The sequence below is a fragment of the Coturnix japonica genome, chromosome 38, assembly GCF_054131305.1.
Source record: "Coturnix japonica strain WE chromosome 38, WE-NBRP24, whole genome shotgun sequence".
Taxonomy (NCBI): Eukaryota; Metazoa; Chordata; class Aves; order Galliformes; family Phasianidae; genus Coturnix; species Coturnix japonica.
This window is the reverse complement of record NC_140700.1, coordinates 517,820-541,316: the sequence shown is the minus strand read 5'-3', so window position 1 is coordinate 541,316 and position 23,497 is coordinate 517,820. Positions and strand designations below refer to the sequence as shown.

Below are 23,497 nucleotides of genomic sequence, written 5' to 3'. Positions count from 1 at the left end.
GAGCCCTCATTTGCACCTTGTTGTGCAACACTTCAGGGGCATTTTGAGTGCTGGCAGATGAAGAGGATGAGGAAGAGGAGGAGCTTCAGAGGAGCCACAACTTCCATTGGCCACTAACCAAGGTTACCAGGATAGTGGTAATGACTGAGGTTCTTAACACGTTCAAAAGGAACAGAAACTCCATTGGGGAAAAGTACACTACTACTGCCCTGCAGCGAGTGAAAGATGCTGTGCAGCTGCCCTGAGATAAGAAAGGGTACATCAATCGCGACTGGAAGGGCAGCAAGCTGGGTATCTCTGACTTCTGGAATTGGCTGTGGTTCGGCGGTGTTCATGGCACTGTGCTCACGTGGCTGGGAATTGGCTCTGTGATCTTATGCTTTGCACTAACTTTTCTCCTGCTCTTCCAAGGCCTCATCAGGAGGCAGGTGATGGCCACACAGTATGTGCTTCTTGCAAACCAAGAGTCCTAAGTGCCATAGTTGAAGCTGAGACACGATTGCTGCGTTTTGTTATGGAGTTCTCTCTAGAGCTCACTCCATGACAGTGGGAACAAACCCGGGGAGAGAAGGAACAAAGTCCCTCCCCTCTCTAACAACGTTGTGTGGCAGCCCAGCCGCATGCACTCCATAACATGGTGGGTGAACAGTTGGCCAGTAGGTCAAGCCCAAAGGAGTATAGTCATTGGGCCCCATCAGGCTGTTAGATGGTCACTATCAGAGGTCCCCATGGCTCCATTTTAGGGCCACTTCTCTTTCATGTTTTTGTGGATGACTTGCATGCAGGACTAGAAGATGTTCTCAGCAAGTTTGCTGACTAGCCCAGATGAGGAGGTGCTGTTGCCTACACTGATGGGGGACAAAACTTGCAAAGAGATGTTGACAAGTCAGAGAAGTGGGTACCAGTTGGTACTAAGCACAAAGTGCAGAAAATATAACAAGTGCCTGATTGTGTATCTGGGCAGGGGCAACAGTGGACATACACACTGACTGCATACAGGACACTGGAGAGAAGTCTGACTGAAAAGGATTGGGGGTCCTGGTCAGAATCAAATTGAACATGAGTCATCAGTGTGCCCAGGCAGCCAGGAAAGCCAACGGTCCCGTGGAGTGCATCAAGCAATTTATTGCCAGCTGGGTGAGGGAAAGGATCGTCCCTGTCTGCTCTGCGCTGCTGCAGCCTTACCTGGAGCACTGGGTGCAATTCTGGGCAATGCAGAACATAGAAAACATCGAACTATGGGAGAGTGTGCACAGGAGGGCACTGGAAATGAGAGGTCTGAAGTTCAGAGTTTCCTTCGAACTGACTGCTTGTTCAGACGGGACCCTTCTCACATCCCACATCCTGCAATGAAACACAGGGCACACATGGGACATGAACTTCCCACTGTCCTTGCACCCCATGCAGAGCCTGGGATCTTCTGTTCCCATGTCTTTCATTTAACATCATACAGACTTCCAACTCATTGCCCCAGTAAGAATCCTTAGTCAGCATGAGGTCCTCCCTGCCAAGGGTCTGGGGATCAGGGCTTGGCCTTTCTGCTTCATAAGACAAAGGAGGGGTCTCTTAGCATCAGAGCCACCATGCCAGTGCCTCTTCCTGCCTGTAGTCATGGCTTCCAATTATCTGCTCTAACAAGTCCCTTGGGAAGCTTGCTTGTTAATGGCCCTCATTGGGCCCATTAATACTCCAAGAAACTTCACTGTTACTTCTGACTTTGTCTTGCTGGGTACTCTGTGCAAACTTCTCTCTGCACTGGAGGTTGATGGACTCAGCAGCAAATGCGCCCTGGGGCCCATTATAACCTAAAGAGCCTCCTGTGCCTTGTGCCTTCCTGTTATCTTCAGGTTTTCAGAACTTGTTCAGCAAAATGGAGAGATATCTGAAGAGAGCTTAAAGAGGAAGAATCCAGCAGACATTTTTTGTCTGTTTATTTATATTTTGGTTTGATCAAGACATTAAAACAGCACTTTGCAACTGATAGTGATCCGGGATGTGCCAAGGAGTTCTATTCTGTTACTGTGTTGACAAAGCTCCTCAACATCCCCACCCCTTTCTACTCACATTGGCCCCATGGGACTTGCATCACTTTTCCTCACATCACTCTTCTCCTCTGCCATCACCTGCTCAGCATTAAACCTGCTTTGCACCAACTCCCACTGGCTTTCCACAGAGAACCAGCTGCACATGGAAAAGGAAAAATTTCTCTCTCTTTTTTTTTTTTTTTTGGCCATCAGACTGAAGGAAAGATGATGCAAATGAATTAACAGTAAAACATAATGATCAACTGCATGCCATGTCCAAGCTGCGTCTGCTGAGGTTTTCTTTCATAGGGAATGTTTGTTCAAGAAATGATTTAGACGAAGAAAGGGTGGGATAGATAGAATCACGGTGAAGGATTTGACAAAGCAGTCCATCAGACTTTTGAGGAATGGAGCAAATTCCAGTAATCTCCCTCTAAGTCAGAAATCAGACAGATAATTGGGAGGTATCTGACTGAACAAAGAGCAAGGGATGGGGAAATCAAGAGGGTAGTGGCAGGAGCTTGTGCCCAAATGGTCTGCTGAAAACATGCTCTTAACCACGGCCATTTATTTAGAAGAGCTGAAGACACCTGGTGGATGAGGGACATGAAATAAGCAGCAGGGAAGAACAGCGGCAGACACCAGGCTTTAGTCACAGGGGATTGGCAATGTCACTGCTGTCTGTGTCCCTGAACCTGAAGACACCTGAATAGCAAGGAAAAAAAAAAAAAAAAAGACACAAAATCCCATCAAAGACTCATATTTACAACTAAAAATGGAACAAGGCTCATTAGAATTTCTCATCTTCAGAAGGGTTAATGCATTTTCATTGATTTCTATCTTTGTATTCAATTCTTTGTTTCAGTTTTATTGACATTAATGATTATCTTTTAAGCTTACAGACACAAAATAAATAAACAAACAAACAAACAAATAAATAAATAATATACCCATTTGCATCTTGCATGTGGCCTGATGCCCCTTTGACCTTCACAATTCCCACCAGACCTACCATGCCAGAGAATATGAGATCCAGTAGAGCACCTCTCCTCTTTGGTTCCTCCATGGCTTGGTCAAGAAGCTGCCATCTGTGCTCTCCAAGGATCTGCTGGATAGCACATGCCCTGCTGTGCTGTCCCTGCAGCAGATACTGGAGTAAAAAAGGCTCCCAAAGGGAAAAAGGGCCTGACAACATGAGACTCCCATCTGTCTGCACAGGGCACCTTCCACTTGCTCTCCCTGATCAGGAAGACAGGAACAGGCACTGTTGATCTCCTCCATTGGCCATTTCCATTAGCTCTGACGTGGCTGCTCTGCCATCCCCAGGCAGAGCTCAGTGCACTCTCTTTTCCTTGTCTCCTCACCAATCCATCATTAAGAATGTATACCCCAGTGCTACCCCTGTATACCCCTTGTGCTACAGTGCAGTTGTAGAAGCCATTCAACTGTGCCACTGTGGTCCAAACTCAGGCATGTAACTCTACAAAGATTTCTAGCTCATCAAGTTTTGTTGTTCTCATTAGTGCAATAATACAGAAGTAAACATCCTCATTGGAAAGCATCACTGGACATAGCCTGACTGGATAGCTCATCTATGGTATTACTGTGAAGAAAGTGGCATACAGGCATTAGATCCATTGTGGGTCTTGGAGTTGACACAGCAGCACAGATACACCATGGGTATGGCTTTCCTGAAAGCCCTGTGCTGCATTTATAGTTGGATGTGAGTGTGTGGGAGAGCCCAGAGACATTAGGCTGCTTCTGAAGCTGTTCACTTGAGAGCCCACTGAAAACTGAGGTTATGTCTGTTGAAGAATAAAGACGTATGTTATCTTTGTATAGCCTTGAGCTCCAGAATATGCCGCAGATGGAGAACAGAGAAAGATCTGGCTCTTCTTTTGTGAGCTCATCCATTTAGTCAGCTGTGTAACTCTGCATTCTCAGTGGATACTGTGTGTCCATGGGGAGCTGAATCCCATTTCAGCCCCAGGGTTTCCCATTAGGGATGAGACTCTTGCACTGCCTCAGCTAAATCACTGCCCTGCACAGGGGAAGTCCACCTCTTTCTGTTCTTGCCTGTATGCCTATTTTGTTTCATCACAGGATCTCAGGTATCAGGACTGGAATCAGTCACTGACCACTGTACATTTGGTGTTTAATTCATCAGATTTCAAAATACAATCATGATGCTGTTGTTTTCCAGGATCTCTTGGCCATGAGGACGCCGGGACATCTCAGGGGAGACGAGTGGGAAGGATAAAATATGACATTCTCTGCTGCTGAGCAGGGCCGGGCTCCTGGGACACAGGGAGCTCATACAAGTGGGCAGTGCTGCAGAGAGACAGCTGTGCCCAGGAGCAGCTCTTGTGCACAGCACAGTCAGCAGGTGAAAGACAGGGATGAGAGAAATTGGAGAGAACTTGAAAGATGTGTACGGTGTGAGGGGGCTGTGAGCTCTCTGAAGGAGCATTGCTCACAGACAACAACACGGTAACTCTCTTGCAGTAGGTTATGCAGCTGTTTTAATAGAGGGTTATATAAATGTGGGACATGCAACAGCAGATTGCTTTCACTCACTGCAAGTTTCTTTACTGAGAAAAGTACTTTTGCTTTAGCTGAGGGTTTCTGTGCTGCAGTATGAAAGCACAGCCCTGAGGGCTGCGTGTCCCAGCATGGCTGCAGGCTGTGCAACCGGGACTGCAGGCAGGTGCCCAGGGCTGTGCTGCAGAGAAGGGTCCCTGCTGTGCCCCAGGGGCTGTGTGCCGGGTATGGGACTCCGCCACCTGCCAGGCTCAGCACTCAGCCTGCCCGGGGCGCTGCCCAGGGCGCTGCAGGGAGACGTGTGTGGGGAAGGAGCCCCCCGGCAGGGCTTGTGCTGCCACAGCTGCAGCCTGGGGCAGGGGGATCACAGCTCCACTGCACAACTGAGTGTTTCTGAGGGCACTTTGCAAGAGGAGAGCCAAGGCAGTGGGTTTAAATTTCATGTTCTGAGGCAAAGAGATTTGGAGTCAGAAATATAAAAGGCGCAATAAGAGTTCTAAGATTTTTTCGTCAATCAATTGCTTGTTTTGCGAACAGTCACACATGATGTGCTTTCAGTATCCCCTTCAGTCCTCCCTTTGAAGGATGGAATTATGATCATTTTCTGTAGGCATGAATAATTCACTTATCCTACGAACAGGCAGCATTTTTTAACTGAAACTGAATGCCACAGAAGCTGGGGTAGGGGGCTCTAAGAGCAGTTGGGGTAAAGATATGAGACATGAAACAGGTGAAAATATCCAGGGAGAAGGGATGAGAAAAGAAGAGGAAGGTTAGAGCTCCATATGCTGCTTCTGCTTAACAAAAGCTGAAATACATGAAATTAAATGCATATAATGGTGCTAAATGTACACTGTTGTAAGAGAATAAAAACATTTCATAGTATAGCAGGAGGAGTGTCTCTGAGAATGATCTGGACTTGTCATTATCTTCTGCACTCTGAGCAGGACTCCAAGCCCAACAACAGCAGATGCCCAACAGCAGCTCCATCAGCGAGTTCCTCCTGCTGCCGTTGGCAGACACACGGCAGCTGCAGCTCCTGCACTTCTGGCTCTTCCTGGGCATCTACCTGGCTGCCCTCCTGGGCAACGGCCTCATCAGCACAGCCGTAGCCTGCGACCGCCGCCTGCACACCCCCATGTACTTCTTCCTCCTCAACCTGGCCCTCCTCGACCTGGGCAGCATCTCCACCACTCTTCCCAAAGCCATGGCTAACACCCTCTGGGACACCAGGGCCATCTCCTACACAGGATGTACTGCACAGCTCTTTTTCCTTCTCTTCTTCATGTCAGCACAGTTGTCCCTTCTCACCATCATGTCCTATGATTGCTACGTTGCCATCTGCAAGCCCCTGCACTACGGGACCTTGATGGACAGCAGAGCTTGTGCCACCATGGCAGCAGCTGCCTGGGGCACTGGGGTTCTCTATTCCCTGCTGCACACTGCCAGTACGTTTTCACTGCCTCTCTGCCAAGGGAATGCTGTCAACCAGTTTTTCTGTGAAATCCCCCAGATCCTCAAGCTCTCCTGCTCAGCCTCCTACCTCAGGGAAATTGTGTTTCTCATGTTTACTATCAGTTTAGCCTTTGGGTGTTTTGTTTTCATACTTGTGTCCTATGTGCAGATCTTCATGGCTGTGCTGAGGATGCCCTCTGAGCAGGGACGGCACAAAGCCTTCTCCACATGCCTCCCTCACCTGGCTGTGGTGTCCCTGTTTCTCAGCACTGGCTTTTTTGCCTACCTGAAGCCCCCAACCATTTCCTCCCCAGTCCTGGATCTGACAGTGGCACTTCTTTACTCAGTGGTTCCTCCAACACTGAACCCTATTATCTACAGCATGAGGAACAGGGAGATCAAGCACGCTCTCAGGAAGATCTTGTAATACACACTATTCCAGCTTCCATAAAATGCACAACTTCCTCATAGGATTCCCAGTGATGGTTCTTCATCTTTTATGCATCTTTGATTGTTTGACTATGTGAGATATAGCAACGTGGAAAAAAATATATATATATTATTGAACTTATAAATAAATATGTATTACACTTTTTCCTACATAATTTCCATTTTTTTTCACTTCAAGAGCTCATGTAAACATGTATCCAGATTCCCCGAATATGTTAAAAAATACCTAAAAAGGTTTCAAAATAGACTTCTACTTAGCTTTTCTTTTTTCCTACTTTATCTGGATTTGGGGAGGTACAGCCACAGACAGCAGCTCAACGTGCTCTTTTCATTTCTGATCTCCTTAAACACCCATATTGCTCTCAAGTCCACTCATTTGTGCAGTCCTGAAGGTCTTGAGTGTCTCATGACAGTCCTGTTGCCTCTACAGCAGCAGCCCAGGGCTGCAGTTAATAGCCGGCAATACGAACGGCTGTGTCAGAGCTGGTCTCCTTGCTGGCACTGCCATAACAAGTGGGCCCCTTTAGAGCACGACCAGAGAACTGGAGGGAGGCCTCTTCCAAAACTGGTGTAAGGAATATACCTCAGGAGCTGCTCCCTGAGAAGTCCTCGAGATCTTCTGGTGCTCTTCATTGCGTGACCGGATCAAATTGAATAGTCCCAAGGAAATCCGTAAGAGTCTCAGGGCAGTGCTGTTGTTTAAAGTTTATGGGTTGAGACAAAGAGAAAAAGAAAAGGATAATAATTATGACAAATGTATTTATACATATATATTTAGTAAATTTTCACACATATACAACATACGCAGTTGCAATCATATATGCACAGATACTAATACATATGCATATCTGTTTGCAAGTCCAGGACTAGTTTCAGGGTTTTTAACAGCCACAGGGTTCACTGTAGGAGCTGAAGTGACTGTCGGGCTGTTGCAGGAGTTGAAGTTACCTCAGAGTCCATTGCCAGAGCTGGAATCACCACAGGACATGTGACTAAGTTGGAGCGGACACTGGGCTCATTGGAGGGGTTGCAGCCACCAAAGGGCTGTACTACCTCCCTTGTGATGAATTTGTTGCATTTTCTTATTACCATACTTGGAACAGCTACAGGACCTGTACCAGGAGTGACTGCAGAGCTCATTATGAGGGGTGGATCTGGGGATCTGCTCCAGAGCTTGGAGCAACTGCAGGACGTGTAGCAAAACCTTGGAGCTGCTGCAGGGTCTGTGCCAGGTGTTGCAGAGGCTGCAGCACTGTCAGCATTTCCAGCTCTCTGGATCTGGCACATTGCAGTCATGTGTGTTTCTTGGGGGTTACCAGAGCCACAGCAGACCTGCCCCCAATATTCAACCAGTTTCTCAGGATCCTGCAGTTGCTTGGAGATGAAGTTCCAAAGCCCTGGGGGTGCCCACTGCTCCAGGCAGCTGCCCAGACCGTCCCACACCCCCTGCCATGCAGAACCTTCTCACCTTGGGGCAGATCTCTCACTGATATTCCTGAATAATTGTTTAACCTCAGTCCTAGAATCATAGAATCACCATTGTTGGAAAAGGCCTAAAAGATCATCCAGTCCAACCGTTCACCTATTACCAATAGCTCCCACTAAACCATGTCCCTCAACACAATATCCATTCACTCCGTGAATACCTCCGGGCGCCCAGAGAAGACAATGTAAAATGTGTAATTCCTAATCATACCAACAATATTACTTCCAAAGCCCAAAGATGACCACAGAGCTGAATGTGCACAAAACTTCACTTTGTCAGCTGCCAATTTTATCGTGGTACAAACTGAGGTCAAACAGCATAGCAAAATAAATACCCTAATCCAGCATCCAGAGTTGACAAATAATGCAGCAGGGAAAACAAGCAGCAAGCAAGGAGCTGTGCAATGCAGCTTCATGAGAAGAATCAGCAAGCTCCACACATAGGGAAACAATCAGCATCATGGCCACCAGTTCTCCAACTCCCACAAAGCCCTGTCCACTCTGGATAGATGTGCTGTTATCACAACCCTTGGAGACTCACATCAGGCACCAAAATGATGGTGGTTGTTGAACCCAACATGTGGCTCAGCAGCACACAGTGCTTTGTGCACTGCCCCATTCCCAGTGGGATGGGGAAGAGAAATGTGAAAAAAGTACAACTTGTGGGTTGTAACAAAGCAATTTACTAAGAGAGATAAAAGGAGAGGAGTAATAGATATCACTATATATTCGTTGATATGGAATTGTATGTAACAACTGATGCACAAGCACTTGCTCAGCACCACCAGACTGATGCTCAGCTGGGCCCTGGGCAGTGAAGAGACTGAGATGAACTCCCACCCCTTTCAATACAATTTGTGCTTGCTGTCAGGTGATAGAGAATGTCCCTTTGGCCTCTTTCAGTCAGCTGTCCTCACTCTGTTCCCTCCCAGCTCCATGTGCCCTTCACTGACCATGGCCTTGGCTCTGTACAACACTGCTTAGCAGCAGCTGTAAACATCAGAGTGCTATCAGTGGTGTATAGGGGCCAATGGGGACCGCAAGCCCTATAAGTGTGAACACAGCCCCATAAGTGGGACCCATAAGTGAGGCTGCAGCCCCATAGCTGTGACCCCAAACACTAATGACGTCCCCATAAACCCTAATAGGGTCCCCAGAAACCCTAATGGGGTCCCAATAAGTGTGACCCCACCTCATAAGTGGGTCCCCAGTCCCATAAGTGTGACCCATAAGTGGGATCACAAACCCATCAGTGGGTTACCAGACCCATAAGTGGGAACACAGACCCATAGGTGTGACCTCATACGGGGCCAATGGGGACCACCAGCCCCATAAGTGAGGCTCCAGCCCCTAAGTGTTACCCTAAAGCGATGGAGGTGCCCCAAGCCCCATAAATGTGACCCCATAGGGGTCAATGGGGACCCCAAGCCCCATAAGTGTGACCCCAGCCCCATAAGTGGGTCCCTAGACCCATAAGTGGGACCCCAAATTCCATATGTGTGACCCATAAGTGAGGCTCCAGTCCCATAAGTTGGTCCCTAGACCGATAAGTATGACCTCAGCTCCATAAGTGAAACCCCAAACCTTATGATTCGAGCCCCATAAGTGCCTCCCCAGCCCTATAACTGTGTCCCCAGCCCCATAAGTGTGACCTATATGTGAGGCTCCAGACCCATAAGTGGGACCCATAAGTGAAGCTCCAGCCCCATAAGTGGGTCCTCAGACCCATAAGTGTGGCCCCAGCCCCATAACTATAGACTTGGAGAGGTCTCCAGACCCATAAGTGAGGCTCGAGACCCATAAGTGTGAACACAGACCCATAAGTGTGACCCCAAACCCCATTTATATGGGACCTCATTCACCCCAATGACAACGGGAAGGCCGGCAAGCAACAAGGTGAGTGCGACCCATAAGTGGGACCCCATAGGGGTCAATGGGGACCCCAGCCCCATAAGTAGGAACATAGACCCGTAAGTGTGACCCCAAACCCCATAAATATGATTCTAGCCCATAAGTGACACCACAAACCCAATACGTGCCTCCCCAGCCCCATTAGTATGACCCCAGACCCATAAGTGCCTCCCCTGCCCCATAAGTGCATCCCCAGCCCCATAAGTGCATCCCTAGCCCCGTAACTGCATCTCCAGCCCCATAAGTGCATCCCCAGCCCCATAAGTGTGACCCCATAGGGGCAAATGGGGACCCCAGCCTTATAACTGTGACCTTGTCCCCATAACTCAGAGCCTAAAGACTTCAAGATGTCCCCAGCCCCATAAGTGGGACCCATAAGTGCATCCCCAGCCCCATAAGTAACAATAATAAGTTTTCTTTCCTTTAACCCAATTCAGGCCTTTCTGTCCCCATTTCTAGGGGTCGCAAAGGGAAGAAGGTGAAGTCCCACGGCGGCTTCAAGCCCCATAGAAACAACTGGAGCCACAAGTACAACCCGGAAAGCTTGTTCCAGGACGAGACCTACAAGAAACACCTCAAACATCAGAACAACAAGTGAGTTGGGGGGCACGGCCCCATAAGTGACATCCAGCCCCATAAGTGGGGCCCAAATGGCCCCACAAGTGACCTCCAGCCTCATAAGTGGGGCACAAATCCCTCCATAAACCCCATTTCTTAAGGTTTGGGGTCCCAAATCGTGCCATAAGTGGGTCAAAATTGACCCATAAACCCCATTTCTTAATGTTTGGGGTCCCAAATTGCCCCATAAGTGGGTTTGGGGGGCACAGATTGCCCCATATGTGAGTTCTGGGGGTCAGAGGGGCACAGATTGACCCATAAGTGACCTCCAGCCCTATAAGTGGGTCAAAATCGCCCCATAAGTGACCTCCAGCCCCATAAGTGGGTCAAAATCGCCCCATAAGTGACTTTGGTGGTCCCAAATCACCTCTTCAGCGACCTCCAGCCCATAAGTGAGTCCCAAAGCGCCCCATAAGTGGGTAAAAACCACCCCATAAGTGGGTCAGAATCGCCCCATAAGTGAGTTTGGGGGTCAGAATTGCCCCTTAAGCGACCTCCAGCCCATAAGTGGGTCCCAAATAGCCCCATAAGTGGGTCAAAACCACCCCATAAGTGGGTCACAAATTGCCCCATAAGTGACCTCCAGCCCCATAAGTGGGTCAGAATCACCCCATAAGTGAGTTTGGGGGTCAGAATCACCCTCATAAGTGGGTCCCAAATTGCCCCATAAGTGAGTTTGGGGGTCAGAATTGCCCCTTAAGCGACCTCCAGCCCATAAGTGGGTCCCAAATCACCCCATAAGTGACCTCCAGCCCCATAAGTGGGTCAGAATTGCCCCGTAAGTGAGTTTGGGGGTCCCAAATCGCCCCATAAGTGAGTCAGAATCACCCCATGAGTGAGTTTGAGGGGCACAGATCGCCCCATTAGTGACCTCCAGCCCCATAAGTGGGGCACAAATCCCCCCATAAACCCCATTTCTTATGGGTTGGGGTCACAAATCGCCCAGTAAGTGAGTTTGAGGGCCACACAGAGCCCCAAAAGTGACAAATTGCCCCATAAGTAGGTCCCAAATCACCCCATAAGTGGGCCCCAAATCGCCCCATAAGTGAGTTTGGGGGTCCCAAATTGTCCCATAAGTGGCCCATCGCCCCATAATTGGGTCCCAAATTGCCCTGTAAGTGAATTTAGGGGGTCTCGATGGGTCCCAAATCACCCCATAAGTGACAAATCGCCCCATAATTGGGTCCCAAATTGCCCCATAAGTGAGTGCTGGGGGTCCCAATGGTTCCAAAATTGCCCCGTAAGTGAGTTCTAGGGGGTCAGGGGGTCTCATATTGCCCCATAAGTTAGTTTTGGGGGGAACAAATCTCCCCATAAGTGACCTCCAGCCCCATAAGTGGGTCCCAAATTGCCCCATAAGTGGCAAATCACCCCATAAGTGGGTCCCAAATCACCCCCCCATAAACCCCATTTCTTAAGGGTTGGGGTCTTTGGGGTCCCAAATCGACCCATAAATGGGTCAGAATTGCCCCATAAGTGAGTTTGGCGGTCCCAGATCGCCACATAAGTGACCTCCAGCCCAGTAAGTGGGTCCCAAATCGACCCATAAGTGACAAATAGCCACATAAGTGGGTTCAAAATTGCCCCATAAGTGAGTTGGGGAGCACCCAACCCCATAAGTGACCTCCAGCCCCATAAGTGGGTCCCAAATCCCCTCATAAACCCCATTTCTTAAGGTTTGGGGTACCAAATCGCCCCATAAGTGGGTTTGGGGGGCACAGATTGCCCCATAATTGAGTTCTGATGGTCCCAATGGGTCCCAGTGGGCCCCATAAATGAGTTTGGGGGGCACACAGTGCCCCATAAGTGACCTCCAGCCCCATAAGTGGGTTCCAAATCGCCCCATAAGTGACAAATTGCCCCATAATTGACAAATTGCCCCATAAGTGGGTCCCAAATTGCCGCATAAGTGACCCATAACTTATGGGGTTTCCTATGGGGTCCCTTCCTTTCTGACCCCCAACTTATGGGGCCCAACTTATGGGGTTACTTATGGGGCCCAACTTATGGGGTTTCCTATGGGGCACCTTCCTTTCTGACCCATAACTTATGGGGCCCAACTTATGGAGTTTCCTATGGGGTCCCTCATTTCTGACCCATAACTTACGGGGCCCAACTTATGGGGTTACTTATGGGGCCCAACTTATGGGGTTTCCTATAGGGTCCCTTCATTTCTGACCCATAACTTATAGGTCCCAACTTATAGGGTTACTTATGGGGTCCAATTTATGGGGCCCAACTTATGGGGTTACTTATGGAGCCCAACTTATAGGGTTTCCTATGGGGTCCCCTCCTTTCTGACCCGTAACTTATGGGGATCAACTTATGGGGCCCAACTTATGGGGTTCCATATGGGGTCCCTTCATTTCCGAGCCATAACTTATGGGTTCCAACTTATAGGGTTACTTATGGGGTCCAATTTATGGGACCTAACTTATGGGTTTACTTATGGGGCTCAACTTATGGGGATTTCTATGGGGTCCCCTCATTTCTGACCCCCAACTTATGGGGCCCATCTTATGGAGTTTCCTATGGGGTCCCTTCCTTACTGACCCATAACTTATGGGGTTACTTATGGGGCCCAACTTATGGGGTTACTTGTGGAGCCCAACTTATGGGGTTACTTATGGGGCCCAACTTATGGTGTTTCCTCTGGGGTCCTTCCTTTCTGACCCATAACTTATGGGGTTTCCTATGGGATCCCTCATTTCTGGTCCATAACTTATGGGTCCCAACTTATGGGTTTTCTTATGGGGTCCTTTCTTTCTGACCCACAAGTTATGGGGTTGCCTATGAGGCCCCATCCATTCCTGCCCCATAACTTATGGGTCCCATAGGGTTCTGCTCCGGGTCCCTATGTTGTATTACCTGAGGCAGGAGGTGATCGGGGACCAAGCCGACAAGGTGCTGGCTGGAGCCATGGCCAGGTGAGTCCTCCTGCCCCACAACTAGGTCCTCCAGCCTCATAGCGGGGTCCTCCAGCCCCATAGATTGCCATATTAGGGTCCTCCAGCCCCATACTGGGGACCACAGGCCCATATTGGGGTCATTTGGAATCCCCCAGCTCCATATTGAGGTCCTCCTGCCTCATAGTGAGTCCTCCAGCCCCATAGATTCCTATATTAGGTTCCTGCAGCCCCATAGCAAGGTCCTCCAGCCCCATAAATTCCCATATTAGGGTCCTCCGGCCCCATAGCGAGGTCCTCCAGCCCCATATTGGTGTCCCCAGCCCCATATTGGGGGTCTTCTAGACCCTTGTAGACCCATTTTGGGGTCCTCCAGCCCCATATGAAGGTCCTCCAGCCCCATAGATTCCCACCCTCTGGTCCTCCAGCCCCATATGAATGTCCTCCGGCCCCATAGTTAGGTCCTCCAGCCCCATCTTGGTGTCCCCAGCCCCATCTTGGGGGTCTTCTAGACCCTTGTAGACCCATTTTGGGGTCCTCCAGCCCCATATGAAAGTCCTCCAGCCCCATAGATTGCCTCTCTATGGTCCTCCAGCCCCATATTAATGTCCTCCTGCCCCATATTGGAGTCCTTTGGGGTCCTCCAGCCCCACAGAGAGGTCCTCCAGCACCATAGATTCCCTCCCTCTGGTCCTCCAGCCCCACATTGGGGTAATTTGGGATCCCCCAGACCCAATATAGGGGTCTCTGAGGTCCTCCAGCCCCATATGAAGGTCCTCCAGCCCCATAGCAAGGTCCTTCAGCCCCATAGCAATGTCCTCCAGCCCCATAGATTCCCATATTAAGGTCCTCCAGCCCCATAGTGAGGTCGTCCTGCCCCATATTAAGCTCCTCCAACCCCCTAGATTCCCCCCCCTGCCCCATACTAAGCTCCTCCAGCCCCATAGTTTCCCATATTAGGATCCTCCAGCACCATAGATCCTCCCCCCCGCCCCACATTAAGCCCATCCAGCCCCATATTAAGGTCCTCCAGCCCCATAGATTCCCACCCTCTAGTCCTCCAGCCCCATATTGAGGTCCTCCAGCCCCACATTAACCCAGTTCAGCCCCATATTAAGGTCCTCCACTCCCATAGATTCCCATATTAATCCCCTCCAGCCCCATAGATCCCCATATTAGGGTCCTCCAGCCCCATTGATTCCCCCTCCTGCCTTACATTAAGGCCCTCCAGCACCATATTAAACCCCTCCAGCCCCACATTAAACCCCTCCATCCCCATAGATCCCCGTATTAATCCCCTCCAGCCCCATAGGTCCCCGTATTAAGCCCCTCCAGCCCCATAGCTTCCCATATGAAGGTCCTCCAACCCCATAGATTCCCATATTAAGGTCCTGCAGTCCCATAGATTCCCACCCTCTGGTCCTCCAGCCCCATCGATCCCCTCTCTGCCCCACATTAAGCCCCTCCAGCCCCACGTGAAGCTCCTCCAGCCCCATAGATTCCCATATTAAGCACCTCCAGCCCCATAGATCCTCCCTGCCCCACACTATGCCCCACAGTGTTCCCCACAGCGCCGTGTCCATCTCGTTCCCGTTGCTGGATCAACTGGAGCCCCCCATAGATTCCCACCCCAGCCCCACATTAAGCCCCTCCAGCCCCATAGATTCCCATATTAGGATCCTCCAGCCCCATAGATTCCCACTCCAGCCCCATAGATCCCTCTGCCCCACACTGTGCCCCGCACTGTTCCCCACAGCGCCATGTCCATCTTGTTCCCGTTGCTGGATCAACTGGAGTCCCCCACGTCCTGGTGGGACACGGAGGCCGACAAGTCCCTCCTCATCGGGGTCTTCAAACACAGTATTTTTGGGCTGAAAAATGGTGATTTTGGGTCATCTTGGTGTCTTTAAATATGATATGAAATATGGTATGGATTTTGAGCAGAAAAACGGGTTTTGGGGGCCTTTTTTGGCTCAAAAATGGGGTTTTTGGGGGCTTCAAACATGATATTTAATATGGGAGGGGTGGATTTGGGGCTTAAAAACGGGGATTTTGGGTCATTTTAGGGGTTTCAAAATGGGGTATTTAATATGGGGGGGGGGGGAGGAGGGTGGATTTGGAGTTGAAAAATGGGGATTTGGGGTCTTTTTTTGGGCTCCAAAATGGGGGTTTGGAGGTCTTCAAATATGGTATTTAATATGAGGGGAGGGTGGATTTTGGGCTTAAAATCAGGGTTTTGGTGGTTTTTTGTGGGTCTTCAAATATGGCATTTAATATGGGGGGGGAGGGTGTATTTTGGGCTTAAAAACAGCAGTTTTGGGTCTTTTTTCGTGCTTCAAAGGGGGTTATATAATATAGGGGTGGGGGGGCAGTGGATTTTGGACTTAAAAACGTGGATTTTGGGTCATTTTGGGTGGTTTTTTTGTTTTTTTTCTTTTTTTACGGTACGAGAGGTATAACATGATGAGGGCTGAGGTTGGATTTTGGTCTTAAAAACAGGGTTTTTGAGGTTTTTTTGTGCTTCAAAAGGGGTTATATATAATACAGGGGGGCAGTGGATTTTGGGCTTAAAAACGTGGATTTTTGTGCTTTTTCGGGCTTAAAAATGGGGTTTTTGGGGTCTTCAAACACCATATGTAATGTGGGGTGGGGTGGGGGATCTTATTTTGGGCTTAAAAATGGCATTTTTGCAATTTTTTTTGTGTTTCAAAAGGGGGTTTTAATAAGGGGGTGTGGGGAAGCGGATTTTGGGCTTAAAAATGTGGATTTGGGGTCATTTTGGGCAGTTTTTTGGGGGATTTTTTGTAGGATATGAGAGGTACAACACGATGAGGGCTGACCCCAGTCTGTGCTTCCTGGAGAGGGTTGGGGGGCCCCACCCAAAGGAGCTGGAGCAGGAGATGAACCTGGAAAGCAACGATGGGTATGTGGGGCCAGACCCATAAGTTGGGGGCTGGACCCATAATTGGGACACATAGAGCCTTATAAGTGGGATGGGTCAGTGGGGTGGGGCCCTAGACCCATAAGTGTGACCCATAACTGCATCCCCAGCCCCATAAGTTTGACTCCAGCCCCATAAGTGCATCCCTAGCCCCATAAGTGGGTCCCCAGCCCCATAACTGTGTTCCTAAGTGGGTCCCCAGCCCCATAAGTGTGACCCATAAATGAGTCTCCAGACCCATAAGTGGGAACACAGACCCATAAGTGGGGGGCCAGACAAATAAGTGGGGATCCAGACCCATAAGTGGGGCCTAAGACCAGGTTCACCAACACGTGGGGGCTTACAATGTCATGGGATTTCGCTCTTGAACACCTGTGGGATCCCGAGAAATAAAGCCAGTATTTGAGTGAGGGATGGTGCAGCCTAGATAGATCTAAGGAGGTACAACTTATCTGGGGCTTGGCTTGTGCTTACCATGCTCTATATAACACTGTTCTGGAAAGAGAGTTTCCAAGCTGAGGTTCAAGCCAAAAAGGGAAATCCCCAAGTCAATTCTGATCAGTCACAGGAGGCACCAGTAACAATATCAGTTGCCCCTGTGGAAGGCAAGAAATGGAAATGGATGTCCTCATGTCTAGAACGGAAAAATGAAGCAGAGGAGGAGGCAGCAGAAGATCCAGGTGACGGGTCTGGATCAACACCGAGAAAGGCAAAAGGAAAGTTAAGAAACACAAAGAAGAGAGTGATGAGGAGGAAATCTCTATTACTTTTTTTTGACTCCTGAAGATGACTGATATCCAAGGCACAAGAAAGAGTTTACATGGTGCCAGAACGAATCTCTTGCTACCTGGTTGCTTCGCTATTGGGACAGCTGGTCTGGTAGCTTGTTTCTAGATGGTAACAAAGGTTGTCAACGAGGAGGCATTTTCAGAGACCCAACTATGGACAGAGGGATTAACAGATGTATGGATGGAGTTGCCACCATCTGGGAGCAAATGTTAGTGGCTGTGTGAGCAAAGCTTCCCTTCAGAGACATTCTGAAGCCTTTGATGAAAAAGTGGGATACAATTGAAAACGGCATCCAGTACTTGAGGGAAATAGCTGTGGTGGAAATGTTGTATAACCCTAATGTTGATCCTAGCTACCTCTGCCAAGAACATGATCCTGAGAGAGTGAGGACGACATATGGCAGAAACTCACCAAAACAGCACCAGAAAGGTACGCCATTACTTTTGCAGCAACAATTCAAAGGTACGAGGAACAAGATGGAAGACCCCTAGTTTTCTAATTGGTTCTTACACTGCAAAACTTTGAACAGCAGTTACCTCCAACCCACGTCTCCATTTCAGAGATCTCAGAAGTAACGAACAGACTGTATGAAGTGGAAGAGCAAATGGTTCAGTTCATTAATCATGATGATCCCATTTAGTATCAGAAGCAACTAATGAAGGTCAGTCCCCCTACGGGCCACCAAGTCTAATGAAGGAGCTGATAAAAATATTCCAGTCCTACTCGTCACCTTTATCATTAAAAACTCAGCTATTAGACACACGCGCTTTCCAGCTCGAGCAAGGAACAACAGTATGATTGCACCATGTGTTTCCATGTGGCGCTACCTACGTAACTGCGGAGAAGACATGAGGAAGTGGCATGGCCAGCCTACACCTGTACTACAAGCATGGGTGAGAGAACTACAAAACAGTCCAACCACCAGTAGGGCTGCTCCAGTTATCACAGGTTACCAATAGAAAGGCCCTGCCCTCAGTCAGGGTAGGGAGAGGGATAATAGAGTTTATTGGACTGTGTGGATTCAATGACCTGGCACATCAGAACAACAGAAATATAAGACACTGGTGGATACCGGTGCACAGTGCACCCTAATGCCCTCCAGTCATGAAGGGACAGAATCAATCCATATTTCTGGAGTGACTGGGGGCTCTCAAGAATTGACTGTGCTGGAGGCTGAAATAAGCCTCACTGGTAAAGACTGGCAAAAACATCCTATGTGACTGGCCCAGGGGCTCCGTGTATACTTGGTACTGATTACCTCAGAAGGGGGCATTTCAAGGATCCAGCCTATTCCTGTACTATGAGCACAGGTGAGAGAACTATTACTGGGCTTTCCAAACTACAGCCTCAATGTAAGCCCCCTTTATCAGGTGACGCGGAAGAAGAATGATTTTGCATGGGGCTCTGAGCATCAGCAGGCTTTTGAAAATATTAAACAAGAGATACCCTGTGCCATTGTCCTGTAGCAAGTATGGACAGGCGAGGATGTAAAGAACATCCTCTATACTGCTGCTGGAGAGAAAGGTCCCACTCAGAGTTTGTGGAAAAGAGCCTCAGGAGAGACCCGAGGCCGACCCCTGGGAATCTGGAGTTGAGCATATAAGGGGTCTGAAGAGTGCTACACTCCTACTGAGAAGGAGATCTTAGCCGCATATGAGGGGGTCCGGGCTGCTTCCGAAGTAGTTGGTGCTGAAATACAGCTACTTTTAGCACCTGGACTGCCAGTGCTGAACTGGATGTTCAAAGGGGAAGTTCCCTCCACCCATCATGATTCTGATGCCACTTGGAGCAAGTGGATTGTGCTGATTACACAGCGAGCGTGGATGGGGAACCTCAATCTTCCAGGAATTTTAGAGGTGTTCATGGACTGGCCAGAAAGTAAAAAGTTTGGAACATCACCAGCAGAAGTGGTGTCACGTGCTAAAGAGGCCCCACCATACGACAAACTACCAGAAAATGAAAAGAAATATGCCCTATTCACTGACGGATCATGTCGCATTGTAGGGAAGCATTGCAAATGGAAAGCTGCTGTGTAGAGCCCCACACGACAGGTTGCAGAGGTCACTGAAGGTAAAGGAGAATCAAGACAGTTTGCAGAGGTAAAAACTGTCCAGCTGGCTTTAGATGCTGCTGAACGGGAGAGGTGGCCAATGCTGTATCTTTCTACTGACTCATGGATGGTGGCAAAAGCCTTATGGGGGTGGTTGCAACAGTGGGAATGGAGGGGTAAACCTATTTGGGCTGCTGAACTGTCGAAGGACTTTGCTTCCCAAGCAAAGAATATGGTTATAAATGGCGTCATAACATGCCCATATACCCATGTGTTGGGCTAATGAAGAACTGCAGAATAATCATCAGGTAGATCGAGCTGCCAGAACTGAGGTGACTCAAATAGACTTGGACTGGCAGAACAAGGGAGAGCTATTTCTAGCCCGCTGGGACTATGAGACCTCGGGCCATCAAGGACAAATAAGTGGGCCAGAGACTGAGGGGTGGATTTAACTATGGACACTATTGCACAGATTATTCATGAATGTGAATCATGTGACGTAATTAAACAAGCCAGGAGGATGAAACCTCTCTGTGGGGAAGGGAGATGGCAAAAGTATAAATACGGGGAGGCGTGGCAGGTTGATGATACCACATTGCCACGATCTAACAATGGTAAGTGTTATGTGCTTACCACTGTGGAGGCAACCACTGGGTGGCTTGAAACATACGCAGTACCCCATGCTACCGCCCAAAACACCATATTGGGTCTTGAGAAACAAGTCCTGTGGCGACATGGCAACCCAGAAAGAACTGAATTTGATAATGGTTCTCCTTTTAAACATTCCCTTATAAATACTTGGGCCAAAGATCATGGCCTTGAGTGGGATTATCGTATCCCCTACCATGCACCAGCCTCTGGTAAGGTTGAATGATACAATGGGTTGTTGAAAGCTATGTTGAAAGCAATGGGTGGTGGAACATTGAAGCACTGGGAGAAGCATTGGGTAGAAGCCACTTGGCTGGTCAATACTAGAGGAACTGTCAGTCGTGATGGTTTTACCTGATCTAGCCCCCTGCATACTGCAGAGGAAGATGAGGTCCCTGTAGTGCATGTAAAGAACATGTTGGGAAAAGCAGTTTGGGTCTTTCCAGCCTCTGGAAAGGACAAAACTCTCCATGGAACTGCTTTTGCCCAGGGACCTGGGTGCACTTGTTGGGTGTTGGAGAAACACAGGGACGTCCAGTGTGTACCACAAGGGAATTTGAAGCTGGGGGAGTGCAGTCAGTGATTCCATGTGTACATATGTATATAGGTGTGTGTATATGTAACACACGTTAATTATCGTTCTTTCCTATACAGATAGCCAGTTGAAGTAAAAGAAGCTCAGTAACTTCTCTCTTTGGATTATGGCATTTCCTTTAAAATAAGGGACTTTGGAAGCTGATCTGTGACCTCAAATCCCCCCGATGACCAAAAAAGATTCCAAACGACCCAAAAATGACACTATAAGTGCCACCAAAACCCCTCAAATGACACCTAAAGACCCCAAATGACCCCAAAATGACCTCATAAGTGTCCCCAAATCCCCCCAAATGACCCCAAACGATCCCAGATGAACCAAAATGACCCCATAAGTGCCCCCAAATGACCTTAAAGCCATGGCCATGGTGAAGCTGAGCAAACCAACACAGGAATGTGACATGCCAATGGGTTCTGTTCCCTTTATTGCGGCGCTGGGTGCATGGGGATCGCTGCACTGACCCACACAGCCAGAGAAGCAGCGACTACACATTGATAGGCATAGCCTATCCGTGGTCATTCATTCCAAGGACATGGGCAGAAATTCCAAGCATTAATTCACATCTCGTGTGGTGGTGGCAGGAAGGCTAATAGCCATTGCTCTGTAAATGCCCAACCCATTAACCATTACGGGGGGCTGCTCAGGCTGGTTTTCACTGATCCTGCGTCCAGCTGATGCATCTGTACTGCCATGATATCTTCAACAGCAGCACATCTATTCTACTTTCTAATCTTCCCTTGACAGCAAACTCTGTGACCAACACCCAGTTCTGTTCCTGAGCTGACATTCACACCAGCCCCTTGTCAATCAGGCTGTATCTGCTAAAGATGTGTAAGAGGCTGTTCTCAAAGTGTAGAACAGCTGCTCTCATGATTCACAACCCTAAACCTGACACAAACGCTATCCCAAACCCTACACCAAACCCAAACCTTAATCCAGTGCCAAAGCCTAACCCAAACCAACATAGACACAAACCCCAAACCTAAAACCAACCCAAACCCAAACCAATGCACTAACAAACCCAAACCCCAAACCTAAAACCAACCCTACCCCAAACCCAAACATACGTAGGCACAAACCCAAACCCCAAACCTAGAACCAACCCTATAAGAACCAAAACCCAACATAGACACTGTCATGGTTTTGTAATTTTGTAATTTTGCTATCAGTATTCCACATCATAACATCATGTAAAGTATGGATACTTCTATTGAATGTGCAGTCCACAGAAGAAGACTACATATCCCAGAGAACAACACGGTCAGTGATAAGTCACGGGACCAGGACGCTATATAATCTTGTTCCCAGGCTGGAGTGCCCTCCTTCTTCTCTCGAACTTCTCAGAGAGTGGGAAGCGTTCCAGCTGTGTCACCTAGAGTTCACAGTAGGTCTCTCGGTATTCGGGGACTCTCTCTCTCTGTTTCGTTTGATTTGTTAGCCTCAATTGTATTATATTGTGTTATCTTGTATTTCGATATCATATTTAGTAAAATAAGTTTTCCTCCTTAGATTGCCACTGTTTTTATACCATTCCCTTTTTCCCCTTCCTTTCTGGGCCCTGGGGGGCCGTATGGGGTTGCTTCCCCTCTCACAGGCATAGGTAAATCTAAGTAACCCGTGACAGATTTTTGGTGGAGAATGCAGGCATAGAGCTGTTTAGCTTTTAGAATGACTCTCTCTTTGCTCTGAAAGAGCTTTGTTAGCTTCGTTATGGGAGTGTTATCTTTTTGTACCTGCTCACAGAGAACGTGACCTTGAAATACCAGACAAATTGTCAACATTAAGGGCAGCTGCACATTCTCAGCATTGCTATCTAACTTTTGTATAGAAAACAAAGGGATTTCTTTCTCCCTTAGAGCAAAGCTAGCTAGCTCTGACTTTTATAGAGCCTGCCAGCTATGAATCCACTCTCCATCCCAGTTGCTCTGTTTAAGGGTTTGAAAACAATTATGATCTTCTCAAAGTATTGGTCAACTATTAACACCGTAATTTGGTGTTGTGGAATTGTGTATGTATATGACCTTATAAGGTGGATACTGATGGAGACACCTGCCTTATACTTATATGCGATGTGGTATGGTCCGAATTTTGGCATGCACATCCCAGATGGAATTGTGAATCTTACAAACACTTGCATCCCAGATGGAATAGGCAATTTTACAAACACCATGTTTAATCCAGTGTACAGGCTAAAAAAACCTGCTTTTTTAGGCTGTACTCTCAGATTTCTGCACGCCTTTCAATAGCTGAGATAGGGTTCATACTTGCATCCATGTTATCAATATCAATTAATGTATATGTAATCCTATACATTCGTTCTATGCAGAGGTCTCCTCCAGAACCAGAGAATGATGACTGGCAGGGAATATGGAAAGGTTTAGGAAAAGTCTTAGAAGCATTGGGACCCGCAGTGTCATGGGAATTCACTCTTGAACACCTAAGGGACCCTGAGAAATTGAGTATTTGGGTCAGAGATCTAAGGAGGTAAACCTTATGTGGGGTTTGGCTTATGCATACCGTGCTTTGTATCATACTATTCTGGAGAAAGAGAGTTTCCAATCTGAGATTCAAGCCCAAGTTAATTCTGATCAGTCACAGGAGGCATCAGTAGCAATATCAGTTGCCCCTGTGGAAGGCAAGAAATGGAAACAGGTATCCATGCATCTAGAATGAAAAGAAGGAGAAGCAGATGGGGGGGCAGCAGAAGACCCAGGTGCCAGGCATGGAGCAGTACCGAAAAAATCAAAGGGAAAAACCAAGAGGCATGAAGAAGAGACTGATGATGAGGAGGAAATTACTTATCATCAACCTCTGAAGCTGACTGAAATCCAAGGCTCAAGAAAGGAGTTTACACGGCGTCAAGATGAAGGTATCCTTGCTTGGTTGCTTCGCTGCTGGGACAACGGGGCCAACAGCTTGTCTCTAGATGGTAATGAAGCTCGCCAACTAGGAAGCATTGCCCAAGATGCAGGTATCGACAGAGGGATTAGCAGATGTTCGGATGGAGCTGCCACTCTCTGGTTGCGGCTGTTAGAAGCCGTGAGAGAAAGGTACCCCTACAAGGATGCTTTGAAGCCTAAAATT

At 48.3% G+C, this 23,497-nt stretch overlaps 1 protein-coding gene across 1 annotated transcript in view; it reads left to right on the top strand.

Annotated features, from left to right (window-relative positions):
- Window positions 1-23,497, top strand: part of LOC107321475 (olfactory receptor 14J1-like) — a 42,741-nt gene that overhangs the window by 6,553 nt on the left and 12,691 nt on the right. The window contains exons 2-4 of the mRNA XM_085527431.1: window positions 10,326-10,460; window positions 15,147-15,271; window positions 16,199-16,313. Coding sequence (XP_085383557.1) covers window positions 10,326-10,460; window positions 15,147-15,271; window positions 16,199-16,313 — 375 coding nt within the window. The remainder of the gene's footprint in view (window positions 1-10,325; window positions 10,461-15,146; window positions 15,272-16,198; window positions 16,314-23,497) is intronic.